The sequence below is a fragment of the Topomyia yanbarensis genome, chromosome 3 (assembly GCF_030247195.1).
Source record: "Topomyia yanbarensis strain Yona2022 chromosome 3, ASM3024719v1, whole genome shotgun sequence".
Classification (NCBI taxonomy): domain Eukaryota; kingdom Metazoa; phylum Arthropoda; class Insecta; order Diptera; family Culicidae; genus Topomyia; species Topomyia yanbarensis.
Window position 1 is genome coordinate 138,472,461 of NC_080672.1, and position 27,713 is coordinate 138,500,173.

The 27,713-nt window shown below is 41.0% G+C and overlaps 1 protein-coding gene across 2 annotated transcripts in view; it reads right to left on the minus strand.

The window, feature by feature from the left end:
- Positions 1-7,994: 7,994 nt before the first annotated feature.
- The window catches only part of LOC131686714 (uncharacterized), a 49,105-nt gene continuing 29,386 nt past the window's right edge, over positions 7,995-27,713 (minus strand). For both annotated transcript variants that reach the window (XM_058970641.1, XM_058970640.1), the window contains one exon: positions 7,995-26,491. In XM_058970641.1, the coding sequence (XP_058826624.1) occupies positions 17,499-26,491 (8,993 nt within the window). In that variant the 3' untranslated portion in view covers positions 7,995-17,498. The remainder of the gene's footprint in view (positions 26,492-27,713) is intronic.

A 27,713-nucleotide genomic window follows, 5' to 3' on the forward strand; every position in this document is an offset into this window, starting at 1 on the left:
TATTGATGGCTCTGCCGGGGATAGATTGACTGATGTATGGGAGTTTTCACGTTTCCCGAGATCTATTCATTTGTGCTTGTTATTCAATAGTGTGCTATTGAAATACAAAAACACTATAGCAATAAAACATAATTCCAGTAAATTCCAAATTGTTTGGTGATAACCAGACGGAAATGCGTTCATAAATAACAAAGTTATTAGCGTTCAAAATAGTGACGCAAACACGTGACATTGTTTGATTTTAATTTTAGAATGACGCCCTGCCCCAGATAGTGCAGTAAGACAATGTCAAAACTATTTCTTCTCACTAAGGATAAAATTGTTTCAAACCACATTAGCGCGTAAAAGTCACAACATCTATAGTTAAATTAGCAATTGGAGAGGCGATTCCACTCATGAGAATCCGACCCTAACTTAGTGACAGGACTGAGCCAGATTGAAGCTAGCTTGCAGGTCACCACGCAGGACTAGAGGTTTGTTTTAAAACAAATTATTTACATTTTTTGAAGTTATCATCAATCCAGGCTAGCTTAGTCCTGCCACTAAGTTAGTGTCGAATTCTGATGAGAGGATCTCGATACGTCTCTCCAATAACTAATGTAGTTATAGGTTTTGTGGCTTTTAGGCGCAAATGTGGTTTATAACAATTTTCTCATTATAAAAATATAGTGTTTACCTAAATTTTCTCCACTAAGTAGAAATTTAGCATAGTGAAGGTTTTTATTACTATTAGGTTTGCAAGCATTATATCAATCAAATTCCATGGGATGTACTCAATAGCGTTGAGTTTAATATAGAAGTTTAGAAGTGGAATTGGAACGGAAACAATCACATCCCTAGCAGGGGGTTTTGGTGACCAAATTTTGAATCGTACTTCAAAACTGCAACATCCTGCCGTTCAGGTGTGGTTCAGTTTTAGATTCGTAGACTGTTCTATAACATAAAACTGAAAATTTTAAAACTAGAACTTACTCTCGCTAGCTTGAGCAGGTGTTCTTTGTAGTTATTCATGCCATGTCATGTCTTAAGCGTTACTGGACTTAAAATTATGGTTCCCTAGTTCATCCACTCTGAGTATTTGTGCTGATAGATTAAGCTTGATCTTGAGTTTATGCGACCACCCCTGGCTGCTACTCCGTTATCGATCTGGACTAGCTGAAGTTGCACAAGGAATAAGTGCTATAATTATGCTTGGGAAACATCTTTCAATGCGCAACTTCTGGTAATCCTAAAGTGTTTTTATTGATCAATACCGGCGCCAGCCAGGCCCGAACGTAGATCGCGGAAGGAAAGAGAAGGAATGGTTAGTCCGATACTTGCTTTTGCTAGAGACCGTATATCGTCGCGGTTGTGCTATCTTATGACAAACGCCATTTTTGGGTAAACTGAGTTAGATATGCCATGTTACTTAATTTTGGGCCCTATTCTCACAGTCACGTCACAGTGACTAGAAAGAATTTTCTTCTAGTCACTAGGTGACGTGACTGTGAGAATAGGGCCCTTTAACATCTCTACAATGTGGCGTTACAAGAATTTTTAAATTCTACTAGGTTACTGAGATATAGCGAAACACGATTGTGACAAGCGCCAATTTCTCGAGTGATCGAATTGTGCTATCTTGTGACAATGAAAAAATGGACAACAATCCTAGAGGTGACTCCACTTTATGGACTAGATATCGATCCATCAAACTCATAGATCGGGGACCAACCACTTTACTTCCCTTCCGAGGGAAGACGTGACAACAGATTTATTCACCTCAGAAAAAATCTCAACGATTTCGGCTGGAATTGAACCCAGGCCAACTGGAATAAGTGACCATGCTGTTGTACTTGGTATTCGAATTTTGTTATATAGCAAATTGTAACATATGGGATTTGGCTAAAGCGCGTTTTACTGAAGATTATGTACCGTCAAACGGGGTAACTTGCAACAGCGGGGTAACTTGCAACACTTCAACATGTTTCTGTTCAGATTAATTTAACAACGCTAATAATAGTGTTTGCAATTTAGCACAACAGCTGTCAAAAGCCAGCATATGTTACAAGATAATCATGTACTACCAGTCAATATTTTCGGTTTTTTAGCGCGACAGGGTAATCTTCTGTATTTCGAGATATTTCAATAAAAAAGAAACCGAAATGTCGTGCTTTGGTCCACTTCAATGATAAGAGCATTTCATTTGTATCTCATACGTACAGATCGAGTATACAACAGCAAACGTTACTGTTTGATACATGTTTGTTTACCCTCTCAAATATATGCCAGATAATGATTTAACTATATTAACTACCCATGTGGGGTAACATGCAACAGTATTTTGTCTTATTATTATTATGCCTCTAGCCATCTAGCTGATTGAGAGTTTCAAATAACAGTCTATATAGCATTTTGAATCAAATTTTAAAGGTATAAACTACAACTAGAATATGAAAATGCTCCTTAAATACACAAGAGTACCAGGAAGTCGTCTTTACGTGAACTTGCTTCTCTAGCAATACTAGAAAATGCTCAATTTCTATCTTCTTATACTAAACCTCAGGAGCGGATCCAGAAAAAAAAATTCGGAAGGAGTCCGAAATTTCCATTTTGAAATATTCAATGTACAATACGTAATATCTAATACCCTTCTTTAATTAAAATCAGTTTTGGTTGTCGAATCTGGTTTGGAATGATTTGAAATTTAGAACGAATTTAAAATAGAAACTATTTTAAAATTTCTCAATGAGATAAAAATTTCGGGGAGGTCCGGATCCCCAGAACCCTTCCCCTGGATCCACCACTGACTCAACTGGATTGTTCTAGCATTTATAATAGTTCGATTGCATGGAAAAGATAGTCGTTGACAGTGTAAATTAATAGGTTATCTGTTTTCAATAATATCTGAAGACATCAAAGATATGGTATGATTTAGTTCTCGCCGTTCACTGAAACTATCCCTGGCAGCACTGTTCCAGTGGAATCCAATCACGTTAATTGCGATAGAACTGAAGTTATAGTTCTATGGATAATACTTGTTACTTACTAGTTCTGAAATGAAGGGTTAAAACCCTGTTAGCTAGCCTTTCCTACGAATTTCTGAAATAAATCGAATGTTCCAGCTGTTCAAAAACGTTGTTGATTATAAACAACATGGGCATCCAAATTATAGTACATACATTTGGTCGCGGTTCTTTGTAAATGACATGGGTATCCAAATTATCGTACATTTGGTCAATGTACTAAAGATAAACAAAAATATACAGCAATAGATTTCAATGAAGTTCATGTGTTGCAAGTTACCCCATATGCGTGGTTACTTGCAACAGGCATAATTTTTGGCCATCCTGAAAACAGGGAATGATGCTTTGATATGATAAATACCATTTAGTAGTCTTTATACTCCCATTAGCGCTTGTACACATTGAAAATTATTCTAATGTTACAGCATTTTTAGTTATACCACTTTTAAGTTGAAAAGTGTTGCAAGTAACCCCGTTTGACGGTAGTCTCCAACCCTAGGGGCAGATCACTTGTGATGCGTTTTTTTAAAATAGAAATTCATAATACATTTTGCGTGAGTGTAAGACGTCAAAACCCCGCAAAAAACTAGCCGCACAATCAACAAAACGTCGAACAAAGTAGATCAGCATAGGACCAAGAGGATGACGTTTCTTTGAAAAAATGAGTGAAGCCAACATAAGCTGGCTTCTTGGCTCGGTTAGTTGCCAAAAATGGCAGCGAATGCGCTTTAAGCAACGTTTAAATTGCTTCGAGTCAACGTTGTTAAAACATAAATATTACGTTCGCAAAACTTAAAACTTGTCACATAAATATTACGTTCGCACGTGTGGTTGTGAGTGTATTTATGTTTGTTTTCTTGTGATACAATGATACTTTTTTGTGCTGGAAAATAACAAAAAATGTAAAACCAATTAAAATTACGGTTATTTGGAATCATTTTGCAATGCCCCTTTCAAACGATATTGTACCCAAAAAACCAATAAGCATGCAAAATGCGTCTTAACGGCTACCTGATAAGCATTTAAGTTGTTTTAGACGCTCTTTTAAAGTCGTTTGTGGCGAAATTTACGGCTATTGCTGTGCCATGAACATGTTTTTCTACTACTGTTGTGCATTCAGAATGCTGATTACTAGCAGGATGTTTGTAAACAGTTTTTTGAAAGCTGACTAAAAACAGATATGCATAAACGATGGAAATATACTGCAAGAAGCATCCGAAATGCAAATTATATGCTATTTTACTGCATACACTAATGCTTGTTGGTTACCTGTGTACTGTTCATGTGAACAGACCTTAAGCATTTGAAAGGTAGCTAGCACTACTGGCGTTTGGTGGCAGCTTCAGGCAGCACACGGTATTCATGGGGTTGCGTAGGTTGTTTGTTAAACAAACTTTCCTACGAGGGAGTGCAAAGTTGATGCCAAAATAGAAATTAAATGCATTTTTTTTTCTAATTTGATGCAAATTTGTTGTACATTCCCAGAGTGAATCTGCCTCTAGCTCCAACCCGTCTCCAGTCGATAGTTTTAACAGATTGAGATTGATTTGCGAATCGGTCGGTTGCACACTCTTGAAAGGGGCTATATCTTTGATGAGCTAGCTTTGAACAATATCGAAGTCCGCACACGAAACCGATTGCTCTCTTGGTATGACTATTCTAACTACTGGCTAAATATGATGAATGTGAAAGAAGACTGCATCTTTGATGTTTGCGATGTATTAGAAAACTCTGAACACGTCATATTCTGTGTGAAATACACAATATTTCAAATTTACGAGAGAAAAAAGATATAACGCTCCTGCAAAATGTTGTAAACTTCCTACGCGAAACTAAAAACGACTAAATGTTAATCCATCAAAACAGCGCTACCCATGCTCGAATGTCATGTTGACATAAATGTCGGAAAAAAGAACGATGAGCCTTCCAGACTTATAAAACCAAATTGCTGGCAATATAGCTACCACTGAAAACTGACATACAAGTAAAGTTTTCATCTTGTGTAAGAAATAAAACTGTCGCTTTGAAATGACAATAGCAAGTAGCAACTTGCCACTTGGCGGCGCTTCGATCGACCAGCAATTGCTATACGGGACTTGTGTGCAAACTTGGATACAATGGTGACTCATGTACAGGGATGCCATATTGAAATCTGGTTTCTGCCAAAAAAATCTTTTTACCATCTGTGATGACTTAAACAGGAAAAAAATCTGTGAAAATCTGTGATACATTTCCCAAAAATTTGTGAAAAATCGCAATATTTACAAAAATCTGTGAAATTTTTATCAAGATGCCAAAATTCTGTCATATGTGAAAAATAATCTGTGATCAAAAATTGTGAAAAAATCTGACATTACAGCAAAATCTGTGAATATGGTAACCCTGCTCATGCATGCGAACATGTATGCGATGGTGATTTTTAACGTATTTTCACTTAAATGCTTTTCGGGAAAGTTTTTTCCAGCTTATATGTCTATTCTCTGTGTAGCTACACAGTTGTGCCACCCCTTTAGCCACTGCTGACAGGACTTAGCGAGGGCACACAGAAGAAGAAGCGCACCTGGTGGTGATATCCCAACTGCCTTTGAATAGGCCTTTAATTTTTACACAACTTTTGCAATCGAGATAATCGTCTGTTCTCTGTGGTTTTGTTTCCTACATACATTGAAAATTTGACTTGGGTATCATTTATCAGTATCATAACATGCAAAAGCTTGATGTAGTATTCTAGGATAATAATCAAACCTGTATTTTTCGGATAATACAAACATAATTTTATTGTTTTATACCTTTTATTTCACCTATTTCATATCATTTAAAAAATAATAATAAATTCAATTCATATTATATACTTTTTATATACTCGGTATAATTCTATTGTGTTCTTTTGCTTTCTAATGCATTTCTTCAGTTTCTTTTCAACATAGCGCTTATTCAATGCTTGCCTGTTGTGGTTTATTTTTATTTAATGTTAATGCATGCTGCTTTTCACTCGCCGGCATGCTTGGTTGCTTTCTTTACAAACAGACAACTTCTTGTGTCTTCCTTTTGTTGCACCAATAGCTACTAACATATATATTACGTTCGCACGTGTGTTTGTGAGTGTATTTATGTTTGTTTTCTGGTGATACAATGATACTTTTTAGTGCTGGAAAATAACAAAAATGTAAAACCAATTAAAATTACGGTTAAGGTTGTAATTCAACGGGCATTCCCTGCACCATACTGTACGTAATTATGTCCTGGTACACCTCACGTTGTATAATGTTGATTTTAGATCTATATTTTTGTTTCCAAAATATGACACATCACATTCTGTTTTATTTTTTTCTCCATTCATTCGATACTCACTCGCATACGACAAATAATTCTTTATTTCAAATATGGCAGTAAAAGTCATAATAATTATCAGTGTTTTGTTTTTTTCTGCAACTGTAGTTTAGCTGGATAATTGCTAATAGTAGTCTGTATCCCATGTCGCAAGCGTTCCGCAGCGTGTTTGTAATTTACAAAATAATTTGCACTTTGTTCACAAAATACCAGCACGCGAAGCGCAAACTTTGTGCCCAAGTTACCTACAGTATGCATAAACGAAATGCGGGGCACTTTTTATCTCAATCTTCTAACAATTCCATCTCCCGCGCCTTTCGGATGGTTCACTTAGTATTCATTGCTGGTGCCCGTTTTCGAAATTAAACAAACGTGCTGATTATTTTGCTTTTTCTATTTATTGAGGATTTGATTGTATTTGCTAAAAAATAAATTTAGGTTTTGTGTTATTTTGCTTCGCTTTCTTTGTGGCTTTCTAAAATGAGATCCTAAAATTCCGTTATTTGTTGCTGCACCAATGTTTTTATCGTTTTTTCGAATGTACAGTTTTTTTTAACTTGCTATTTACATTAAAATGTATGCTTACTTGCTTAGTAGCCGAAAACACGTGTGGATTGAATGTTACTGAGGATTAGCATGTTTCGATTAATCTTCTTAGGAGAATAAACATTGACTGAGTTTTGTTCTTTTTAAAGTTAGTAGCTCTCTTTTGAAAGAAGACGTTTCGACAAAGTTTAGAGAACAAATAAAACTTCTCTCAATCTCGTTCAACGCAATGTGAGCAACTAAATGCTGTTGTGATTCTGCCTTGAATCTCTCATACACATAACAATAACCACTGACGCACTTCAATAGGATTTGAAATAGTATAGCAATAGATACGGCAAATACGGAATATTACACAATACGCATAACACTAGAACGCATAGAAACTAACCCTTCCACGAGAGACTAAATGAACAATCAACCGATGATAGATTTTCGAAATTGACGAACACGTAACAATAAAGTCGCGGATGCCTTTTCGAGAAATGCTACTATTGATTTATTGTCGTGTTATACACTTATAAGCGTTGGGGTGCCCCGTATTTTTAAAGTAGTTCAGATAACATCAAATCGCAAGACGACTCGCTTTCAAGGAGATAAGAATAATAAAACATAAATATAACTGCTCTGTCGCCTTTAAAGCAGGGCAATAACACGTTTATTAGGACATAATTAACCACATGAATGCCATTTGTGCTACTGAACCGTGAATCACAAGTCATCTTCGCGATCGAAAGAATGGCGAAATTCTTGGTTCCAATAGGGATCTTTAGGGGTGTGCGGGTTAAGGCATATTCTGATGCAGATTAGTACCGTGAGTTAATATCTCAGTCCTTTTCCAATTTTTAGGTCCAAAACCATTGAAAAAAAAACATTTTTTAGTTTGTTTCCTTTTAGGACAACAACACATCCAAACCCATGCGACTTGCACGACTCTATAGGTTGCCTTATCAGATCTACCATAGTTTGCAGATGAAACTTGGGATGGCAGGCTGCTAGCGAATTGCAAAAGTACCAGATCATGCTGTGTGGGGTGCTGTCCCGGTTAACAATGAGGCGAACGAGATATTTTCAGATACGTCATTTAGTAGGACAACTGTCAGTTTGTTGGTTGAATTTAATTTGTTTTTTTTTTATTTAAAAATCAGAAAAGAATAATTAAGGTTTAAGAATGATACGAGTGTACTCGTAACGAAACCCGCTATCAATGCATATGAAAGACTGACACAATTTTTCCAAATTAAAGATCCCTATTGTCGGAATAATTGTTATCAAAACGATGGCCTATGATAAGGCACAGAGAACAGACATATAAACTAGTGCAAACTTTCCCGAAAAACCTGTGTAAACATTTGAATGAAAATACGTTGAAAATCACCATCGCATATAGGTTTGCATGCGTTAATCACCATTGTATCCAAGTTTGCACACTAGTCCCGTATAGCGATTGCTGGGCGATTGAAGCGCCGACCAGTGGCAAGTTGCTACTTGCTGTTGTCATTTCAAAGCGACAGTTTTATTTCTTACACAAGTTGAAAACTTTACTTGTATGTCAGTTCTCAGTGGATAAGGCATTTGTTAAGTTTCGCTACGCTAACATAGAGTGCCTAGTTACACCAAAAGTAACCGGCCATCATACTCGACGTAAAAAATAAAATATTCCCAGTAATATTGAACTTGCCGATCCTGCGTTCCATGAGCCAGCAAAATGGATTTGTTGGTCGGAGCTGAACTATTTTTCGACCTGCTAAAGCCTGGGCATTTAATTATCGCTAAGAGAGACCTACCTAGGATGAGTAGTCTACGAGCTCAACGTGACCTGCCATGCAACATGCAAACCTAGGATCAATAGACAAAGTACAGGAGATGATGCTTCAGTTCTGGAAGATCGAAGAAGTTTCCGATGCTACAACGTTGTCAACCGAAGAGCAGTCATGTGAAGCAAATTTTCTGTTAACTCCACTCTGATCTCGCTCAGTTGTTGACAAAAAATTACATTTATCGAAGACTTCCATTTAAGGATACCTTTAGCCAGTTGGATGATGGCCGCGCATTAGCTTTCAAGCGATTCTTGATGTTGGAAAAGTGGTTGCTTCCTTGCTCTGAGTTTCGATTGCCGTACGTCGAATTTATTTGAGAATACGAAGCACTTGGTCATTGTAACGAAGTGAAGGCAGTCGATCCAGTCAATCCAACGAAGTATTTTGTGCCACACCATGCTGTTATTCGTCCCTCCAGTTCCAGTACCAAGTGCCGCGTAGTTTTCGATACTAGTGCGAAGTCTATGTCATCCGCAATTTCATTAAACGATGTCCTTAAAGTAGGCCCTATTGTGCAACAAGACCTATTTTCCATCATGTTGTGTTTCCGGCAGCGTGATATTATCGGCCCTATTCTGCGCGGCGTGTGACGTGAGATGACCAATCTCACCTCACTCTACGTGACTTTTCTCACCCAAATCTGAAGGGTGACGTGAGACGCCCATTTAACCACCCGAGTCGACTCTCAGAATCGGGTGAAAAAAGTCACGTAAAGTGAGGTGAGTTTAGTCGTCTCACGTCACACACCGTGCAGAATAGGACCGTATGTTTTCGACAGATATAAGTAAAATGTATCGCCAAATACGCATGGCTCCTGAGAAGACTTGTTACCGACGAATTTTCTGGAAGGAACAGCAAACGCATTCACTTCGAGTTTTGGAATTGAATACTATAACGTATGGAACCGCATCCACCCCGTATCAAGTCACTCAATGCCTGAATCAGCTTGCCGAAGAAGAACCACATGATAGCCGATTGCATTCTTAAGGAGGACTGTTATATGGACGACATCTTGTCTGACACTGTCGAAGAAGCAATCGAATATCACTATCAGTTAAGGGGAGCGTCTTGTGTAGTGGGCAAAAAGAATCGACTTCCTTTCATCCGCTTAATTCTTAGTATTGAACCTCTAGAATAGTATTCCGCAATTTCGGTGGCCCAATCGAACTGCTTTTGTTATAAACCACCATTAATTGCTCTCGTATTTGCTGTAACATACGCAGATTTCAATCTATCGGCAACAATTTTCGAAAAACTTGCAACGATAAAAATATAGTGTAAACAATACACTCTAAACTACTTCTATCCAAATTTTCAAGAGAAAATACCCAATGATTGGTTCATTTTCTACAGCGTTTTTTCTGTGGTGCAATTTGATGTGGGACACCCTTTAATAGCGTTTTTCTAGAAACCGCTTTTTTCAAATTGGCGAACACGATAACTCAAAAACTAATCAACGAATTGGCTTGATTTTTTATGAGAATGCACAATATGTGTAGCCTGTCGATGAACCACAGAAAATTAATAATTTTTTCCCTATTATTTTGAAGAAAAAAGAGCGAATTTTACAGTAAAATATTTTCAAGATTTTTTGGTTTTCATGAAACCATTTTCCAAAACTCGTACTTTTTCCATTTTTGTTGGTTCATCGAGTAACTACAAGTCGAAGCTTTACAAATCTTATTGAATTTCCTGTATCAGACAATTTTATCAAGAGTTATTGTGGTCGCCGCGGCGCTCCTCGGCGTGAAAACGACGTGAACATCTACTCTTGGAACACTCGTGTGTGTGGCCCTGCGTGACTGAAAATATTTTTTTCGTGCACAATGAATAAATAAATCTTAACATTACATAAAAGATCCATTGTTGTTTTACCTTCAAAATGGTAAAAAAATAACTTTTGGTTTGAACACTTTACACCATACGCCCCCCTTAAAGCAATTGCTTGCCAGAGATTGTTTTCCCGTACACAAATAGGGTTCAAATTCCGTCGAGTTTATAGAACACATACCGTTCGAGGACCATGAAAAGCACCTGACTTCAAGAATATGGAGCTAATGAGGCCATTAAGGGATCCTACCCCGCCCATCAGCATCGACCAGTATTGACACAAATTGAAAGGATAACAAAACGAACAATCTACTCTGAAATCGCATTGAATGAAATTTTTCGATCCACACAGTTTGTTCGTTCCGTTTATCATCGTGGCAAAGCTTCTGATATAGCAACTTTGGAAGACAAACACGGGATGGGATGACATCGTGGAGTAGCAATTTCAGTAAGCGTGGTTAACTTTGCAATAAGCATTGCCGTAGTCGAACCTTATCAAGATGACACAGTTGTATTACGTATTCAGATGCCATTGGATACGAGATACATGGTTTCGTGTATGCCTCAGCCGTAGCCTACGGCGCATACATCTACTTGCGCAGTATATTCGCGGACGGTTCAGCAAAGCTTGGACTCATCAGCATAAGACGGAGGTAGTTATCGTCAACAACCGCAAGTCGGCACAACATACAGTCACAGACTAACAGACATAACACTCAAAAACAAAGCTTCGCCCGCTTCAACGGTCATTTTAAATATATTTGTAGTTGGGACTGTGGCCACATTTGAAATTATGGCGCCACTGACATATGAACAAGCATATGGGGGATAGACCACTAGTGAAAAATTGTTCCCAAACCTGAGGGGTAACCCACCAGTAAATGAGTGTTTGGGACTGTGAATAAAAGGTGGAGCTAGTGTTCTGGGAAAATTGTCGAATCGATGTTTTTCGAGGGAATTCCCTTGTAGTGTTATGTCTGTTAGTCTGTGATACAGTTATCCATGTGGAAGAAGTCGTGATCACCTCACAGCGGAGTCTGAAGTCTCTCGGAGTCATCATAGACGACAAGCTGACCTTCGGCAGCCATGTCGACTATACATGCAAGATAGCGTCGACTGCTGTTGCGGCATTATCGAGGATGCTGTCCAACAGCTCAAAGGTGTGCGCCAGTAGGCGTAGGCTACTGGCAGGCGTTACCGTATCTATCCTCAGGTATGGCGGTCCGTCATGGTCAAGAGCACTGAGGGTAACCAGTTACCTACAGAAACTGGAGAGCACCTACCGCTTGATGTGCCTCAGAGTGATATCTGCTTACCGCACAGTATCACATGATGCATCCTGCGTGATAGTGAGCAGGATGCCAGTCGGGCTGGTCATCCGGGAAGATGAGGAGTGCTTCGAGCTACGTGGAAATAGCGGAGCCCGCGAGCGCACCAGGGAGGCTTCGGTCCCCAGATGGCAGCGTCAGTGGGATAACTGCTCGAAAGGTAGGTGGACCCACCGGCTGATATCTAACATATCGAGCTGGGTAGGCAGACCCCATGGGGAAGTTCACATCCATCTGACACAATTCCTGTCAGGCCATGGCTGCTTCCGACAGTACCTCCACAGGTTCGGGCACGCGGAGGTCCCCGTCTGCCCTGACTGCCCAGGTGTCGACGAAACTGCCGAACACGTACTGTTCGTATGTCCTCGTTTCGACGTCGAAAGAAGCGCAATGCTTGACGTCTGCGACTGGGACACAACCCCTGATACCCTTATTCAGCGGATGTGTCAAGCGGTGGAGAAGTGGAACGCAGTCTCGACTGCAACCACCCCGATTGCCTGCAGGCTACAGGGAATCTGGCGCACCAAGCAACAGATGACGGGCACGACTAACTAGTGATTGGTTAGTTGCAGTGAAAAACGCCGAGCGCAGAAAAGTGAGTGAATGGTCTGTTCATGCTGAGGCAGGTTTGGCGCAGCGACTGGCAACCGTGTAAGGGGTAAACCCAGCCACCCCGAAGCAAGGCAGAAGAGCGAGTCTATAGGCGTATATGTGGACTGCCTCATGCCAAGATGGGAGGGTCGTAGCGTAGTATGTTGGGACTTAGCTATCGAAGCCTCATGGCGTGGCAGAGGAGCGAAGAGTGAGCATCCAAGTCAGCCTCACACGGTATGTATGGTGTGTCAGGGTGAGCCAAGGGGTGAGTCGCTTATCACAAATCGAATTGTGCTCACAAACAAACAGCGTAGTAGTTTGTGCCACAATGTGCGACGATGTGTCACGCTGTGCCATGGTGTTCAGTAAAACAAAAGCAATGGTTGCTATGATTATTCAACTACTTTGTTGACAGTTTTTGAGTTGTCAAAAGTGTGCCTCATTGTGCCACACATTATGGTAACGAGTGAAATGATCATGTATTACTGTGAATCGTAATCTTATATCGTGTTATAGTAGGTGATACAGTATGTATGGCACATTGTTCTAAGCGACTCATCCCTTGGGGTGAGCACAAAAGTCAGCCTCACATGTTATGTTAGAGGTGAGCACAAAAGTCAGCTTCACAAGATATGAAAACGGTGAGCACCCAAGTAAGCCTCACATGGTATGTCAGTAGTGGGGCCTAAGAAAAGTGTCCCACATGGGATGCCAGGGGGAGCGACAGGGGTGTAATAGAGTGGTATGATGGAGAGTGAATCAGGTGATAGGGTGAGCATCCAAGTCACAAAAATTCTGGGGAATGGTACATTCTAGGAAATGACTTTTTGGGGAATAGTATTCTGGGGGGTGGAATTGTGAGGAAAGGCTTTCTGGGGAATGATTATCGGGGGAATAGTATACAATCTTAAAAATGCCAGTACCCTCATTATCATCATCATGGATGGCATTCCAAAATGCTGAGACATATTGTCCGTGCTTTTCCGACGATTATTTTTCGTCGCAGCAAGATTCGTAGCGCTATTTGGCGCACGATTCGTCGCAATGTATTTCTTATGGGATGAATGACACTTTAATAAAAGTTGGTGAAATTTTGCGTAAAAACCTTATTGTAAATAAAACATACGAAAACATGAAACTTTAGAAGCACAGTTTTCAGTCAGTTTTATTGACAAATTCAATTGGAGTAAATAATTAGCACACATTGAACTTGGGTAATACATATGTTTCGACATTTTTCAGCTGCGCCAATTCAATTCGTCGCCTCAAAATGATTGAATGGCTCGTTTCCAATGAAACGTACAAGACTTCTCTCGACCACCTCAGAAACATCGTCGGGAGGATGGCCCTCATTCAATATTCTTGTTGGCGATCGAAAGCTAGTCGATAATAGCTACATTGTTGAACCGTAACAACACTTCCTACACCATTGCTCTGGTTGTATATTTCCTAGCAAGACTGTCGAAATAATGCCCAAAGAAGGACTAAACTACAGCGATAAAAGTTACCCCAGATTGTGAAAAAGGCACTGACGTTAGCACTTTGAGCTTCATATCCTTCAAAGTTGGAGGTCGCCCAAGGTAACGCGCTACAGCTCTTAACCCTGATACATGGCTGCAAGGCTTACCGTTCAGAGAATTCAAGGATAGTCCTACCAAGAACATATTGTGGCCGTCTCCTTTAGAAGAGGCTTGAAATCCGCTCATGTTACTCGGACCATTAGCATAATAATTGAGAATGCTGCTATATCAAGCTACAAAGCCATTGGGAGGGAGTGTTGTTGTTGAGCGCATCTTGGGACGCAATGCGAGCATCAATCCTTTCAGTTCTGTGTGTGGGATGGGTGGAAAGGTCTTCCAATTAGCCACAAATGGCACCATCTAAATCTACACGGAAAACATTCAGTGCTGGCATATTTTTAATCGACATCTGAAAATTATAACGTAACTTGTAATACTAGTACAGCGCAGAATGCGAAAAGAAGCAACCTCCAATGGCAAGACAACAGTGACGATTGCACAGGTGAAGGTTGGACAGAGAAAGGGTAAAATTCGCAAACGAAAAAAGCAGTTTTTTCCACACCGTATGTCAGATTTTCATAAAAATCAATCAGCAGTACTGTAACAACATTCTACATACGATTGGTTTTTATGTAGATCTGACATACGGTGTGGAAAAAACTGCTTTTTTCGTTTGCGAATTTTGCGCATTCTCTGTCCAACCTGAAGAGGATTTATAAGGAAAAAACCACAGTTGTTAGGTTGCGCTGCATATTCCTGAAAAGACAACTAAATATTATCAAGCGCACTAAAAATTACGTAGAATCCAAACACTTCGTAACAGATTATCGCTAACAATTAGCGCTTGTATAACAAATGATGCGTCTTCTGCATTGATTTGTGCCGAACGAATAAATTGGAAACAGCCCTCATGCAAATACTAAACATTATGAGCCTATCTTCAGAAGTTTCCCAAGTAAAAGATGCTTGTAAGATGTTGTTATAAGCTAAATTATGTTAGCATCTTTTATATTTTACATATTATTGCAAACAAATAATAATTGAAGAAATATGAAAACTAGGTTTTAGATTCAACGGGAAGGGTATTCAGAAATTAATGCTGATTTCGCTTTTGGATTCCGGAGGAGTAGGTTCGCTCCAACATTTACAAATTCAGAAAGTTTCGAGAAAATCTACCCTGGCTAGGATTCATAAAACGAAACAAGCATACGAGATATTGACTGACAATATTGACGGGCGGCACGCACCAACCCCATCGGCGAGTTATATGTCCAGCACCCAACCACAAGTTTTGTTTGGGTCATTGACCGACTTTTGCTGAGGATGCACATAACCACTAGTTTCTGTGCTAAATTGAGGGAGCGGTGAAGGGAAGGGGGGCACCCCAACAAGGAACGAATTTTGTTTATATGTTTTTAAGCGATTGATAATATAGTCCTGGCGCAAACGAAAAACAACATGCAATCTCTATCGACTTAAAATGTGATGAAATAGATTCGTTCTTTTTCAATGAAAAACTATTACGCGCGGTTATGTTCTATTGGTATTACATATGCTGAAAAGGTAACTTAAATAAACGCAAAAACGTAATAGGTGGTAATAGGTAGACAGGTGTGAAATGTTTAGGACGGGATAAAATCCTACAATCTATTTATTTTTCAGATCCCGGCAACCGTAAAGCGATTATCGTACATAAATCCCTATACACTAGAGTTGACTGTTTGCTTAAAACATAGGGGGAAAAATAGGGGAAAAAAAAAAAGCTCTTTCTATCTCTCTAACTTAATTCAACTAATTTTGCACAGTCGTTCGATTGTTAACGTAATTTGAACGTGGTTTGGAAGGACAAAAATAAATTCGCTCTAACCTTCATAATGTTCAGTTGCTATGTCCATAGCTTTAGCTACCCCTTATATAACTATACATGAACTAGATTATAATTTTTATTTTGTTTCATCAAATTTAGTCAGAAACCAGCATGTTTCTCGAGTTCATTTCAATGTCCTATTTTGCTGGGTAGGATACAACATTAGTTTAATTTTTTCAGTTTTTTGTTGTTTTTTTGCTATATAAAACTATATCTATTTACTTTCAGTACGATTGAATGATTCATCTCCTGTGGAAACAACATTACGACGGTAAACTTGCAGCTGGAGCATAGTTTCACAGTTTACCCATTTTATAAACGGAATGAACATTCTCTCCGCTACCTACAGGGATAATGATAACTTATACACAATCAGTAGTTATTATCGAATAAAAAGAGCGTTTAATACCATTGCCAACGTTTGGTTAGGTGCAGTTACACGACAATCATCCAAACCAGCATCGATTAACTAAACGGAAAGTATACTAAATTTTTGCTACCAGTTGATTTTTCTCTTTCTTAGTATAGTGATTAATTTATATCGTAGAGTGAGATATTTTTCTTTCAATATTATGTTGAAGCTTTTTTTCTCCACCTTATCACAAATTTATACACATGCTCCGTAAATTTAGTCTAAACAATTTTCTGGCTCTTGCTCCATCGGCTACATTTCGCTTACAGTCTTGGTGTGTTCCTCTATCTTCTGGCCACACAATTTGTTGTGTCGTTTAGTTTTTCGACAGGTCGTTTTGCCTACTTGTCGTACTTTATGCAATACAATGGAACACTGGGTGAAAACTTCATTAGCGGCTTATTATAGTGTATATTATTCAATTATAGGTACATTAAAAAAAGCAAAATAAATCTCGGTCGGATAAGGCAAAATAATACGGTAGAATTCATTTCCAGAATTTCAATCTTGACCAAAGTAAACAACATAGGATACGGATAATAACACTATTTCTTGTTATGCAATTTGATTTCATTCTGCTTTATATTCGCATAAGAAAAATGTCTATCTTTCCCTGAGTATACTCTACTGTGCAACCGCCATACGTATAACAGTTTCATGTGCAATGGGATTTCCTATACTCATGGGACAATTACGCGTAGAGAGGCAGCTGTATCCGTTATGCCCAGCATGTTCTAGTATATCAATTGTCAACCTAGAACTAAATCGTTATTTTCTGCTCTCAAAAAATATTTCTATTAGCGTGCTCTCGAAAATAATGTACCTTTCAGAAGTATTTGAAATCTTCTAGAAATGTTATGGTTGGCTGTATACCAACTATACTACACGTCCCCCAGAACTCACGATTTGTTGCAGGGCGCTTCAAAGTCCCTTGGTCTATTCTTGCTGTTTTGCAGTTTATGACGTTTATGTAACTATCTGTCCAGTTGTGAACATGCAAAACAATGTAGCATCCTTCATAACGAACCTGATACTGAACCTCTTTCATAGAAAGCATATGGCTCAATTCAGTCACAAAAAATTAATTAGGAAATTTTATAGCAACTTTCTAAACCAGACATATATTTTAATATACACTATAATAGGCAGTCCAATAAACCTTCAATCAGTGCCACTGTTTGTTACAATTCCTTCTCGATTAATCGCAAACATACATTATATACAATATCATCTAACAAAAAGCAACTACTTACGTCTTCCGTCGATTGCTCGCTGCTTTCACCGTCCGGTTGTCCTGCTGTTTGCCCTTGGCATGAGCGAGAAGCGTAACTAGCTTTTTGTGCGAATCTCCCACTATCCAACCGTGCTGCTGCTGCATGTGTTCACTGCTACTACTGGTGTCATCGCCGGTACCGGCTTCAACTGTTGCACCAACCGTCTGTTTCGGCTGCTGTTGCTGCGTCGTTTGTTGTTGCTGCTGTTTTTGCTTTGATTTCTGCTGCTGCTGCTGTCGCCCTTCCGCTGCCTGTTTCGGTTTCGGTTTGGCGGCAACTTTCTTTTTCTGTTTTTTGCCCTTCGTTGGAGCGGACACTCCCACGTAGTCTGACTCCAGGTCATCCTCCTCGCTAGACGACGACCAAAAGTAGAGAGTTTCAGCCGCATTTCGTTTCCGACGGGGTGCCGGCATCAAAATGCTGTCGCTAAGTGTTGCGTTCAACTGTTCGATTTTCAGGTTTGCCTCAATGTCATTTTCAAGCAGTTTCTTTTTCACCTTCTTACATTTGATGTTATCCTCGAAGTCACTGTCCGGATCGTACGCGACATTTTTCATCTTTTTTGGTGGACCTTTTCGTTGTTTCAACTTGGCACTACTGTTGGTGGCAGTGGTTGCACTCTTTGTCGCCGATTCCGCTGGATCCTTTCGCGGTTCTTTCGGTTTGTTGGTGGTTTTCGTCTTTTGGCTTTGGGTGTTGTTATTGTTGGCGGTATTATCGACGGTTTCGTTATTAGGCTCATCTATGGCGACAGTTTTGTTTTGCTTTTGCTTCGATTGCTGCTGTTTCTGTTTTCCGGCCTGAGCGGAGTTCAGTTTCTGCTTAAATTTGGTGGTGATGGTTCTCGAGGAAATGACCACACTCGACTCCAGGATATGTTCATCTAATTCGTTGTCAGCATCTGAACTACTAACTTTGTTGACGGGTTTCTCAGGTTCGTTTTCTTCTGCTGAACCCTTGGCTGCTGGTTTCCCTTTACTGCGGCGTTTGTTATCCCTTGTTCGGTGATTTTTGCTCATCGACACTTCCATGATGACACTTTCCATAACCTGTCGAATCGTTTCGTCCGTAACGATGGGTTTTTTGTCTGCAACGGTTTTTACTTTTGCCGTGGCTTGCTCCTTGGCAGGCTGATTGATAGCTTTCAGTGGTGATTCTTCAGATTTTTTCACATTTTCGATAGACCCTTTCGCTTTTGATTCCATTGGCTTTGGTCGGTCTTCGCTAGCTTCCTGTTCGTCTTTTTTCTCTATCAAACCAACGATATCACCCAAGTTGAAGTCCTCATACTCATCCGAATCCCATGTTTCTGTTAATTTCTTTTGTGTACTTCTTCTTCGTAGTTTCCTATTACCCTTTTCATCTTCGTACTCTTCCAGTAACTTGGAATCGACATTCTCATTACCAGGTTCATTTTCCGTTGGTGCGCTGCTCTCTGGTTCAGTCTTCTTCTCCACTTCTTCTAACTTTTTCAGTGTGTCAAATAATTTATCAAAATCTTTCGCCACTGGTTTGACAGCATCCTCAACTTCTGCGGGTGATACTTTTTTGGCACCTGAGTCCTCCTTGGGCTTATCTTTGGATTTTTTGAAAATTCGTCCCATAATGAGGCTCTTTTTCTGTACGTCCGCCTTGACGGGTTTCTTAGGTGTCGTCTGTGAACTACTGTAGCTGCTACTCTTGTCATCTTCATCCTCCTCGCTCAGTGTGTTAGTACCGTATATGAAATCATCCCGATCGGAGAAACTTAAACTGGATAGCTGACTTTCCTCGCCCTGATCGGTAGTGAGAGACTGATCCGCAGTGCTTTTGTTTCCAACCACTGTTGAGCCAGTAGTTAATTTCTTGTTCGATGTGTATGACGGAGGAAGTATCATTTCCTCGGGTGGAGAATCCTGGAATGCATATATATCATCAGGATCTGGTCTACTCCGGCCGAGAGTAGGAGTGCCTGCACTGTTGTTAGATTTTTTCTGTGTTGTTCTTTTCGGAGTAGCTCTACTAGGAGTACTCGGAGTAGAGATTGCCTTTTTCTTTGCTCGAAAACCTAACTTGTTCGCAAATTGTTCCTTTTTAGCTGGTACTCGTCTTCCACCCGTCTGTAGACCATTCTTGGGAGAATCATCGTCCTTCGGCGGGGATTCCACCTTCGGGGAACTATCCTTTTCTTCTTCGCTATCCTTGAGTTGAAACTCTTTTGGTATGTCCCCACAGAGAGCCACATCCGCCAAAGTATCTAGCTTTGATTCCTTTGCGATCTGAATGCCACTCATAGGTATAGAAACTTTAAAATTGTCGTACCCTTTCAGAGCCCCCTTGGTTTTGAACGTTTTTTGCGAAAACACAGACGCCTGCGAGCTGCTTGACTTGGTTGAATTATGTGGCGATAGGTTCCCTTCGTTATCTGAAGTACACAATTGTTGTACATGTCCAGCTGCTGTGAGCTTCGCGAACGGATCGTCCAAGTTTCTCTGATTGATCGTTTGAATGTAGTTTTCGCTTTCACTAACATCAGGGAAGGACGGAAAGCTATCACCCATGTTGAAGCAACTATTGTCAGTAGTTTTATTCTGCTGCGGCAGTGATGCGAACGGGTTCGGATAGGTGACGCTTACTTCAGGTGGTGCAATCTGATCACTAGCAATGCCAGGATTTGTCATTTCATCGGATTTTAACGATACTGTCAGATTGAGATTTTCGTTGTCGGCATTGGATTCCTTCAGCATCGAACAGCACTCATAGAAAAGCTTCTCTTCTTGACTTAGATTTTTCATGGTGTTAGGTGGGGAAGTGGCAATTGCTGAAATTTCCGTTGAAGCAATAGGACTCGGTTGCTTCTCAGCAGTAACTGCTTCTTGTTCCTTTTGCTGTGCCTCCAGATATTCCTGCTCGGAGAGCTTCGCGATATGTGACAGTGTCATCCGGTGTTTATTATAGGCATCTTGCTTTTTGAACACCTTTCGACACAAATCACAATTAAACGTAATTACTGGTTTACTGTTATCAACGGGAACCTTCGCTCGTCGCGATTTCGTCACGCAGATAGACTTTCGTCGTTTGCGTTTTTTGATACTACCACCAAAGCTAGTAGTCTCCGTCGTTACACTTATATCGTCATCCATTGCACTGTTGCTCTCATCTCCACCTGTCGCGTCCATGGTTTCCTGGATAGTTGAATGCTGCCCAGTTGGCCTCAGGAAGCTTTCCTCGCGGCGAACAAAGCAGGCTAATGACATATTGTCGTCTTCTGAATCCGATTCTGATTCGGATTTATTAATTATGTCCTGGACGAGTTTATTCAGCTTGGGCGAATCATCCTCGTCATCATTCGAGAAGGACAGCGACTCGCGGGGTTTAGGAGCAATGCTAACCTTAGCCACTTCAGTCTCGACTACTTTGACCAACTCGTCAATCTTCTTCGTTTCAGTAGTACCCTGAGCCTTGATCGGGGTGGAGCTAGCAAAGGAAGCTTCGAATGTCACCGGAGTATTACTCTTACGTGGTTTCCGCCGGCTTCGATCAATCAGCTGTATCTCTTCCTCAATATTAAACAGTTTTGACAGATTTTCTGCCAGTTGACTATTTTTCGTTCGACGTTTTGTTCCAGTCCCCGTTGGTATTGATAATGGCTCCAACAGTGATTCAATTGTAGGTTCTGGAGTGCCATTGAACACAGAACTTTGGTTACGCCTACGGCCAACAGATTTCAACTCTTGATCCCACATATCACTTGGTCCAGGTGTCTTAGATCGTGTCGTATTTGACTTTAATTCGGCTTTCTTCTGCTGTTCTTCTTCATCCAGGAAGGACGTTGATTGATACACGGATGCCCGCCGCCTATACTGTCGTTTAGTAGCTTTGCCAATTTCAGCTAGGTTCTCTTCTGGCTGTTTTGGTTGCTCCTTTTCTGATGGTAAAGCAACAAACACAGAAGCCCGACGTGTGCTAATTCTACGCAATTGAGGAGCCACAGCCGTAGATTTGTTGAACAATTCAACCTGCTTTATCTCTTCGTCTCGTTGCAATCGCTCCTTCTCTTCTCGAAGCTTCTCCTCGGCACGCTTTGCCGATGCAGCTGCTGCGGCAACTGCAGCAGCCGATTTTCGTCTAGGATCTCTGGGTTTCATCGCCGTTTCAGCGAAGCTCGCTACCAAGTTGAAATCTACTCCGCCTTGACTACGAGTTCCTCTTCGGGATGTTAGAATCAGGTCATCCTTGAAGCTACTGTTTGCCAGCAGTTCCTGCTCGGCATCCTTTTGTTTCATGTATTGTGCTAGGTTCTTATCAACAAACACGGACGACCTACGTGCCATGATGCGTTTTGGTACCGTTGGTGTCTTCGGTTTTGGTTTCTGAGGAGCAACTGCTGGCGATGGAGTTCTCTGTTTCAACTCCACCTCAGTAGGAGTCTTTGATCGTTTAGGAGAGTGAGATTTCGCAGTTTCTTCTAGCAGTTGGATCCTATTATCGTCTTTCATTCTTTTAACCGGAGAAGGACCACTGTCATCTGTCATGCATTCATCAGCGTCGTTCACCTTAGCACTCTTCCGTTTTGTGGACATCTTTTCTGATGATGGTGGTGGTTGTGGTAGAGATAGCGATAGTCGTTCACTTTCATCGGGCTTTTTCGGAGGCTCAGTGGGTGTTTCAACTTTTGTCGGTTGCTCGGAGGGTATTGACGGAAGGGTAATTTCAAGCTTTTCCGGGAGTTGCACGGTTGTTGCGGGTTTCTTTCGTTGTGTTAAAAGATTCTCATCAATCTTTTTTGCTGGTTCAACGGGTGTTACTACCTTCTTCCTACTGGCCGACTTTTTCGTGGGTGTTTCAATGTTTAACGAATCTTTCAATCGATCCAGATCGGTTTTTTCTGTATGTTTCTGATTAGGAAAAGGAAATGGAGTTTTAGAACGTGCTTTGGCTGTAGATTTTTTCTTTGTTTTGCCATCCTCAATTGGTGGTTGTTCCTTTTTCGTCATTTCTTCTGCCTTCTCCGTTTGTTGCGATTGGCCGTTTTCATTGCACGACTTTTCCTCGTCGGATTTTTTAGGTTCACTCTTTTTAGTAGTTTTTGTCTTTTTGGGCGCTGTTGACTTTTCTGCTAAATCGAGGTTTGCCAGTTGGTTCAGGTATTGTTGCTTTTGTCGACCTTTTCGTTCGAGTCCCGCCATCCGATCGATATCGATGGATAATTTTCGCGTTCGTCGTTTCGGCGGCTGCTTTGCAGGTTCTGGAGCATCAACTTTTTCAGCAAATTTAGTTGGTTTTTGTTCTGGGACTGAGATGATTTCAGCTGGTTTTTTAGCATTTTTCTTCGTTGTCGTTTTCACAGGTAAGTTCACCGAAACTGCAACATTTTCATCGCTATATGCAATATCTTTTACTGTTTCCTGATTTGAAGAAATATTTTCACTGCACTTTTGCTCTTCCACTGTCACCCCAATATCAACCTTTTCACCGTCCGTGTTACTTTCGCATTTCGGAACATTTGTTTCCTCAATCTGCTCATCGGTTTGGTCCTTTTCTTTCACTTCGTCGGTAGTTTGTTCTCGCTGTACGTCCTTACCACCACTCTTTCTAGCTGGCGTTTTCTTTCCACTACCAACGGTAGGAGAATTTCTAGCTAGAAGTTCTGGATTGCGTGGATTAATTTTACGCTTCGCTAGTTGAGGAATTTGTTCCAGGGAGAATTTCACATCCGGTTTCTCACAAGACATATCGTGCATCATTTTGAGATCCTGTAAAGCAGATTGATCGACTTCTTTAAAGCTCTCAAGTAATTGATCGGATAGGATGGAAGCGAGCTCATTTTTCCGCCGTTTGCGGATAGTTTTTGCGCTTGTACTGCTGCGACTTCCGGTAGGAGTTTCAGAAGTTTTCGGATCTTCAATCTGATCGGATTCCAAGACCTTCGGATCGACTGTTACTATTGAGGGTTCTATCGGTTTTGCAGGTGTCTCTGGTCTATCAGGCTCAGTATTCTCTGGAGCCTTTTCAGTTGGTAGATCAACAGCCTTGGGCATCTCCGTGATCACTGGTTGACAGTCTTTTTCGGGCACTTCAGCATTGTCTAACACAGAAATGACATTCGATTCCGCATGGGAAACAATAACACTCTGTAATTTGGCTCGGGATGTTCTGGCCCGGGAACGAGCTTTCTTTTCTAGCGTAGGTTGTCCTGGGATAGGTATAACTTCTTTCGAGTCAGGCGTAGTTTGCACTTGGACACTGACTGGGGCCACGTCTTCTGATACTTTCTTCGCCTCGGGAGATATACGCAAAGCTCGAGACTGTGCAGCGGCATTCTCTAACTGTTGTACAATCATATCCCGGTTCGGCAGTAGTATTTTCTCGAGTAAAGCAGCTGCAGCTGCCGTGGCTGCCGAGGGTGTCGACGGAGTCGGTATGGTCAATGGAGGAATGGTTGGAGGTTTCAAATGAGGTGGTAGCCCGACTGCTGCTAGACGCTGCAAGTCCAACCCGAGTGGTGGGCCGGCTAGCAGAGAATGTGGAAGAAATGACAGTGGCGATAGTCCTGGCAGGAACGGAGCAGGCGGTGCGATCGAAGGAACCGGAGCTGGTGATGTCGTTTCATTGATTGAGGATTGTGTTACGTACATACTCTTGCGCCGATTGCGCTTGCTACTGCTAATGCTGCTACTGGAAGATTGAACGGGTATTGCAGGTGCGGACACAGTAGGAATAATCAGAGTGGTTGGATTTATTGCAGCCGGTGCCCGATCGATAATAGGTGGACGTTCAGGTATGTTTAGTGTTACTGGGGGTTGTTTGGCGATTAAACTCTGATGGCGCTGCTCACTGTTCTTTGCCTCGGTGATAGTAACTGAAATGCGATTCTCGAGAGGTCTCTCCTGCCGCAACGTTGATGCAATGGAAGGCTGTTGATAGGGCAGCTGCAGTGGAGGCTGTAGCTGCTTTGGAGATGGTAGTTGTTGTTGCGTGGGAGGCGTGCTTTTTCGCGGATCTCCATAATGTTGCTGTGGCTGACTGTGATGCTTTCGAACCGGCGATAGCATTGTTGGAGACTCGGCGGGCGATGATGGCATTGATCGATTTTCCATCGATGGAGGTGGTTGTCGGCGTGCAACGATGGTAACAGATGGGGCCTCTTTAGAGATAACAGGCCGGGACTTGTATTCGACTCGTTCGATGATAAGTCCAGGTGGAAGCTTAATCGAAGGAAGATTTCTGGTCGGTGTTGGTGGTCCCTGAGGCTGTTGATGTAACTGTGGCAAGTGGTGCTGTTGCGGCTGGTGATGATGTTGTGGTTGCTGTGCATGAGGTGACTTATGATGTGATGATGGCGGGTGCAAATGATGCGGTGAAGACAATGGTGTTGTAGGTGATCGAGGCGGTGGTGTCAAATGTTGAGTCCCTGGTTGATGGTTATACATATCTCTTGAGCGAGGCGGAATGCTTCTTCCGATTGGACTATTTTTTGATAGATTTAGTGGTTCGTCGGAGATATCTTCCATCGGCGTAATGATTGGTGGTACTGGCGAGAGCATTACTGGTTTTGGGGGAGCCGGTGAATGTCGTGTGTTCATCACCAATGGAAGTGGCGCTAATTGAGGAGGAGGTATCTGCAAAGGTAAGACGGCGAGCGTTTGTGGCGGTATTGCATCGGGAGTGGGAAACAACAATTGCTTTGAAGACCGTGTTTCAATTGTTGGTGGAGACTTTTTAGGTGCAGAGGTTTTGGCCGTCACTTGATTGAAAAAGTCAACACCAAGTTTCTCGGACAATTTTCCTGTGAGCATAGCAATGCAATCGTTAAGTTTTTTAGGCTTTCGTTTGCTCGCATGTTGCGCATTAGAACTTGAGGGTGTCGATGGTACCGAAGGAGGTACTGACCCTTGTGTTGGGGACTTAATTGGGGTTAATGGTTCAGTTGCTTCGTGTATTATCGGTTGATTCGGCGTTTCTTCTGGTACAGCTTTTAATTCCATTGTTGTTGACTCCTTCGGCAATTCGTTTTCTTTAACCGGCGTTTCATTAGTATGTTGCTCCACCTTTTCTTCAGATAATATTAGTTCGCTATTCTGACTCTCGACAGTTTCTTTAGGCACTTCTTCAACACAAGGCTCAATAATTGGATTAACATTCTTCTCGTCGCCTGCTGGTTCACTCAACTCTGAGCTTTTTTCGTCATCTTTCTTCTGCAGCTCATCGTTCGCGTTCGACAGTTTTTCCTCCACAACAGCTGATGGATTGTCTTCGCTATAGCTCTGAACTTCATCTGGGCTTTTACTTCCCTTTCGTTTGGTACCATTCTTTTTCGGAGTAGCTTTCACCTTGACTTCTACCGCTTCTTTCTCCACTTCTTTTTTCACTGGTGATACGATCTTTGTTTTCTTCTTTGCTCCCACAGGTACGACCTTAACACCACTGCGCAGTATTCGTCTATTTCCGGATGTGCCTTTACGGAACGGTAATATCTTATTTTTACCTTTCCACTGCACGTTCCGACGGGTAACAAAATGTTTCGCACGCACCGGAATATTCCGCGCTCGAGAAACCATTTTCCTACTACCTGTTGCTGATGAAATGTCTATATTTTCATTTTTGCTTTCCTCTACTTTCGTCTCTTTGGTGTCCTCCCCATGATCTTGCTCGGATGCATCAACTTCCGGTTGAACTGCTTCTGGTGTTCGCTCCGATTGTTTAGGTTTCGGAGTGGGAGGTTTTGTTGATAATGTACTTTTTGTTGTTGATTTTTTTATGACATTAGGGATGACGGAAATCTTGCCACTACGCAGCTTGGTAATCGTAGCCGAACAGGCACCACGAGGTACACCGGCTTTGGAAGGAGCCAAAGTGGAGACAACCTGTTTCTTACCCTTGACTATGGTCATTTGGGGTCGCTTACGAATCTGTTTTGTCATCTGGAAAATCTGACGTGAGATGCGTTTCGCTGGCAGGTTGGCTGTCAACCGCTTGACTATGTCACCTAAAAATAAGCAAAAAGGAAGATGAGTTGAGCAGGTAGGTTAGCGGGTCTGGTTTTTTTTCAATATAATGGACATTTGGCATAACGGTTATACAATGGCTCTACGACATGAACACCATTCTCGAGAAACTAAAACGCCGAAGTTTTTTTTCCTTAGAAAGAAACCATTCCCTCAAAAGCACGAATTCCTAGGAAATAATATTCCAGAGTTCATTCCCCAGATATAACCATTTCCCAGCATTTTTTTGTTAAGATGGGGCAAGCACCCATATTGCTTTAAATTGTGAAAAATCTTGATATTGCTTCCCTTGCAGAGTGCACCGCAAGCAGCATTAAACAATAGCATTATTTTTAAATTTCTTTTACCTAGTAATATAAACATTAGACTGGTTCAATTTTTGACTTTTAGCGCTACCAGGCTCTTCTGACTCCTTTTATGGCCCTTAGTAATTGCGCAAATTTTGGTACCGATCGGTTATGTCTACAGGTCCTCCAAAAATTTCAAAGTTTGTATGGAAATTAGTATGGAAAATCGGTTAAAATTGAAAATAAATTCCTAAAAAATCACCTCATCAATCAATTCATGAGAACACTATATATTTGTACTAGGTATTCTCCTACTGAACACATTTGTGGAACATTGTAAGTGTGTGAAAATTCGCTGAGAAAAGTTATTAACTAAAAAAACAGCATGACTTCAAAACAAGTGGATTTTATTATTAATCATAGCAACCCTGTTTGAATAGCTGCATCTGTCATACGGGAGCGGTGGGTGGTTAGCCTAGTTTACACTTGTATAACGATGGAGCGATTCAAACAGGGTTGCTATGATTAATAAAAAAAATCCGGATAAAAAAATCCGGATTGATTAATAAAAAAATCCGGATAAATTCGCGAAAAAATATATGATTTGGCAAGGAATTAGTTCTTGTGACAAAAACAGTGTTTAGTGACAGCTAACACTATGAAATCGGAAGTAAAAAAAGTATTAAGTTTCACAATGGTCCTTTACGTTTTAGGTAGACTTTCCATTATAGCAAGGACAATGATGCGACAGTGCAGTTCACTCAAAAAGAGCGGAATCCATCAAATTGTCCCCAGCCCCGTTCAATAGCAAAATATTTGGTGACAATGAAGCGACAACTGAAGATGAAGAGCACTATTTTCAGGGGCAATGGTCGGTTGACGAATTGGTGGAGTCAGCGGGCCAAGATCGTGACTA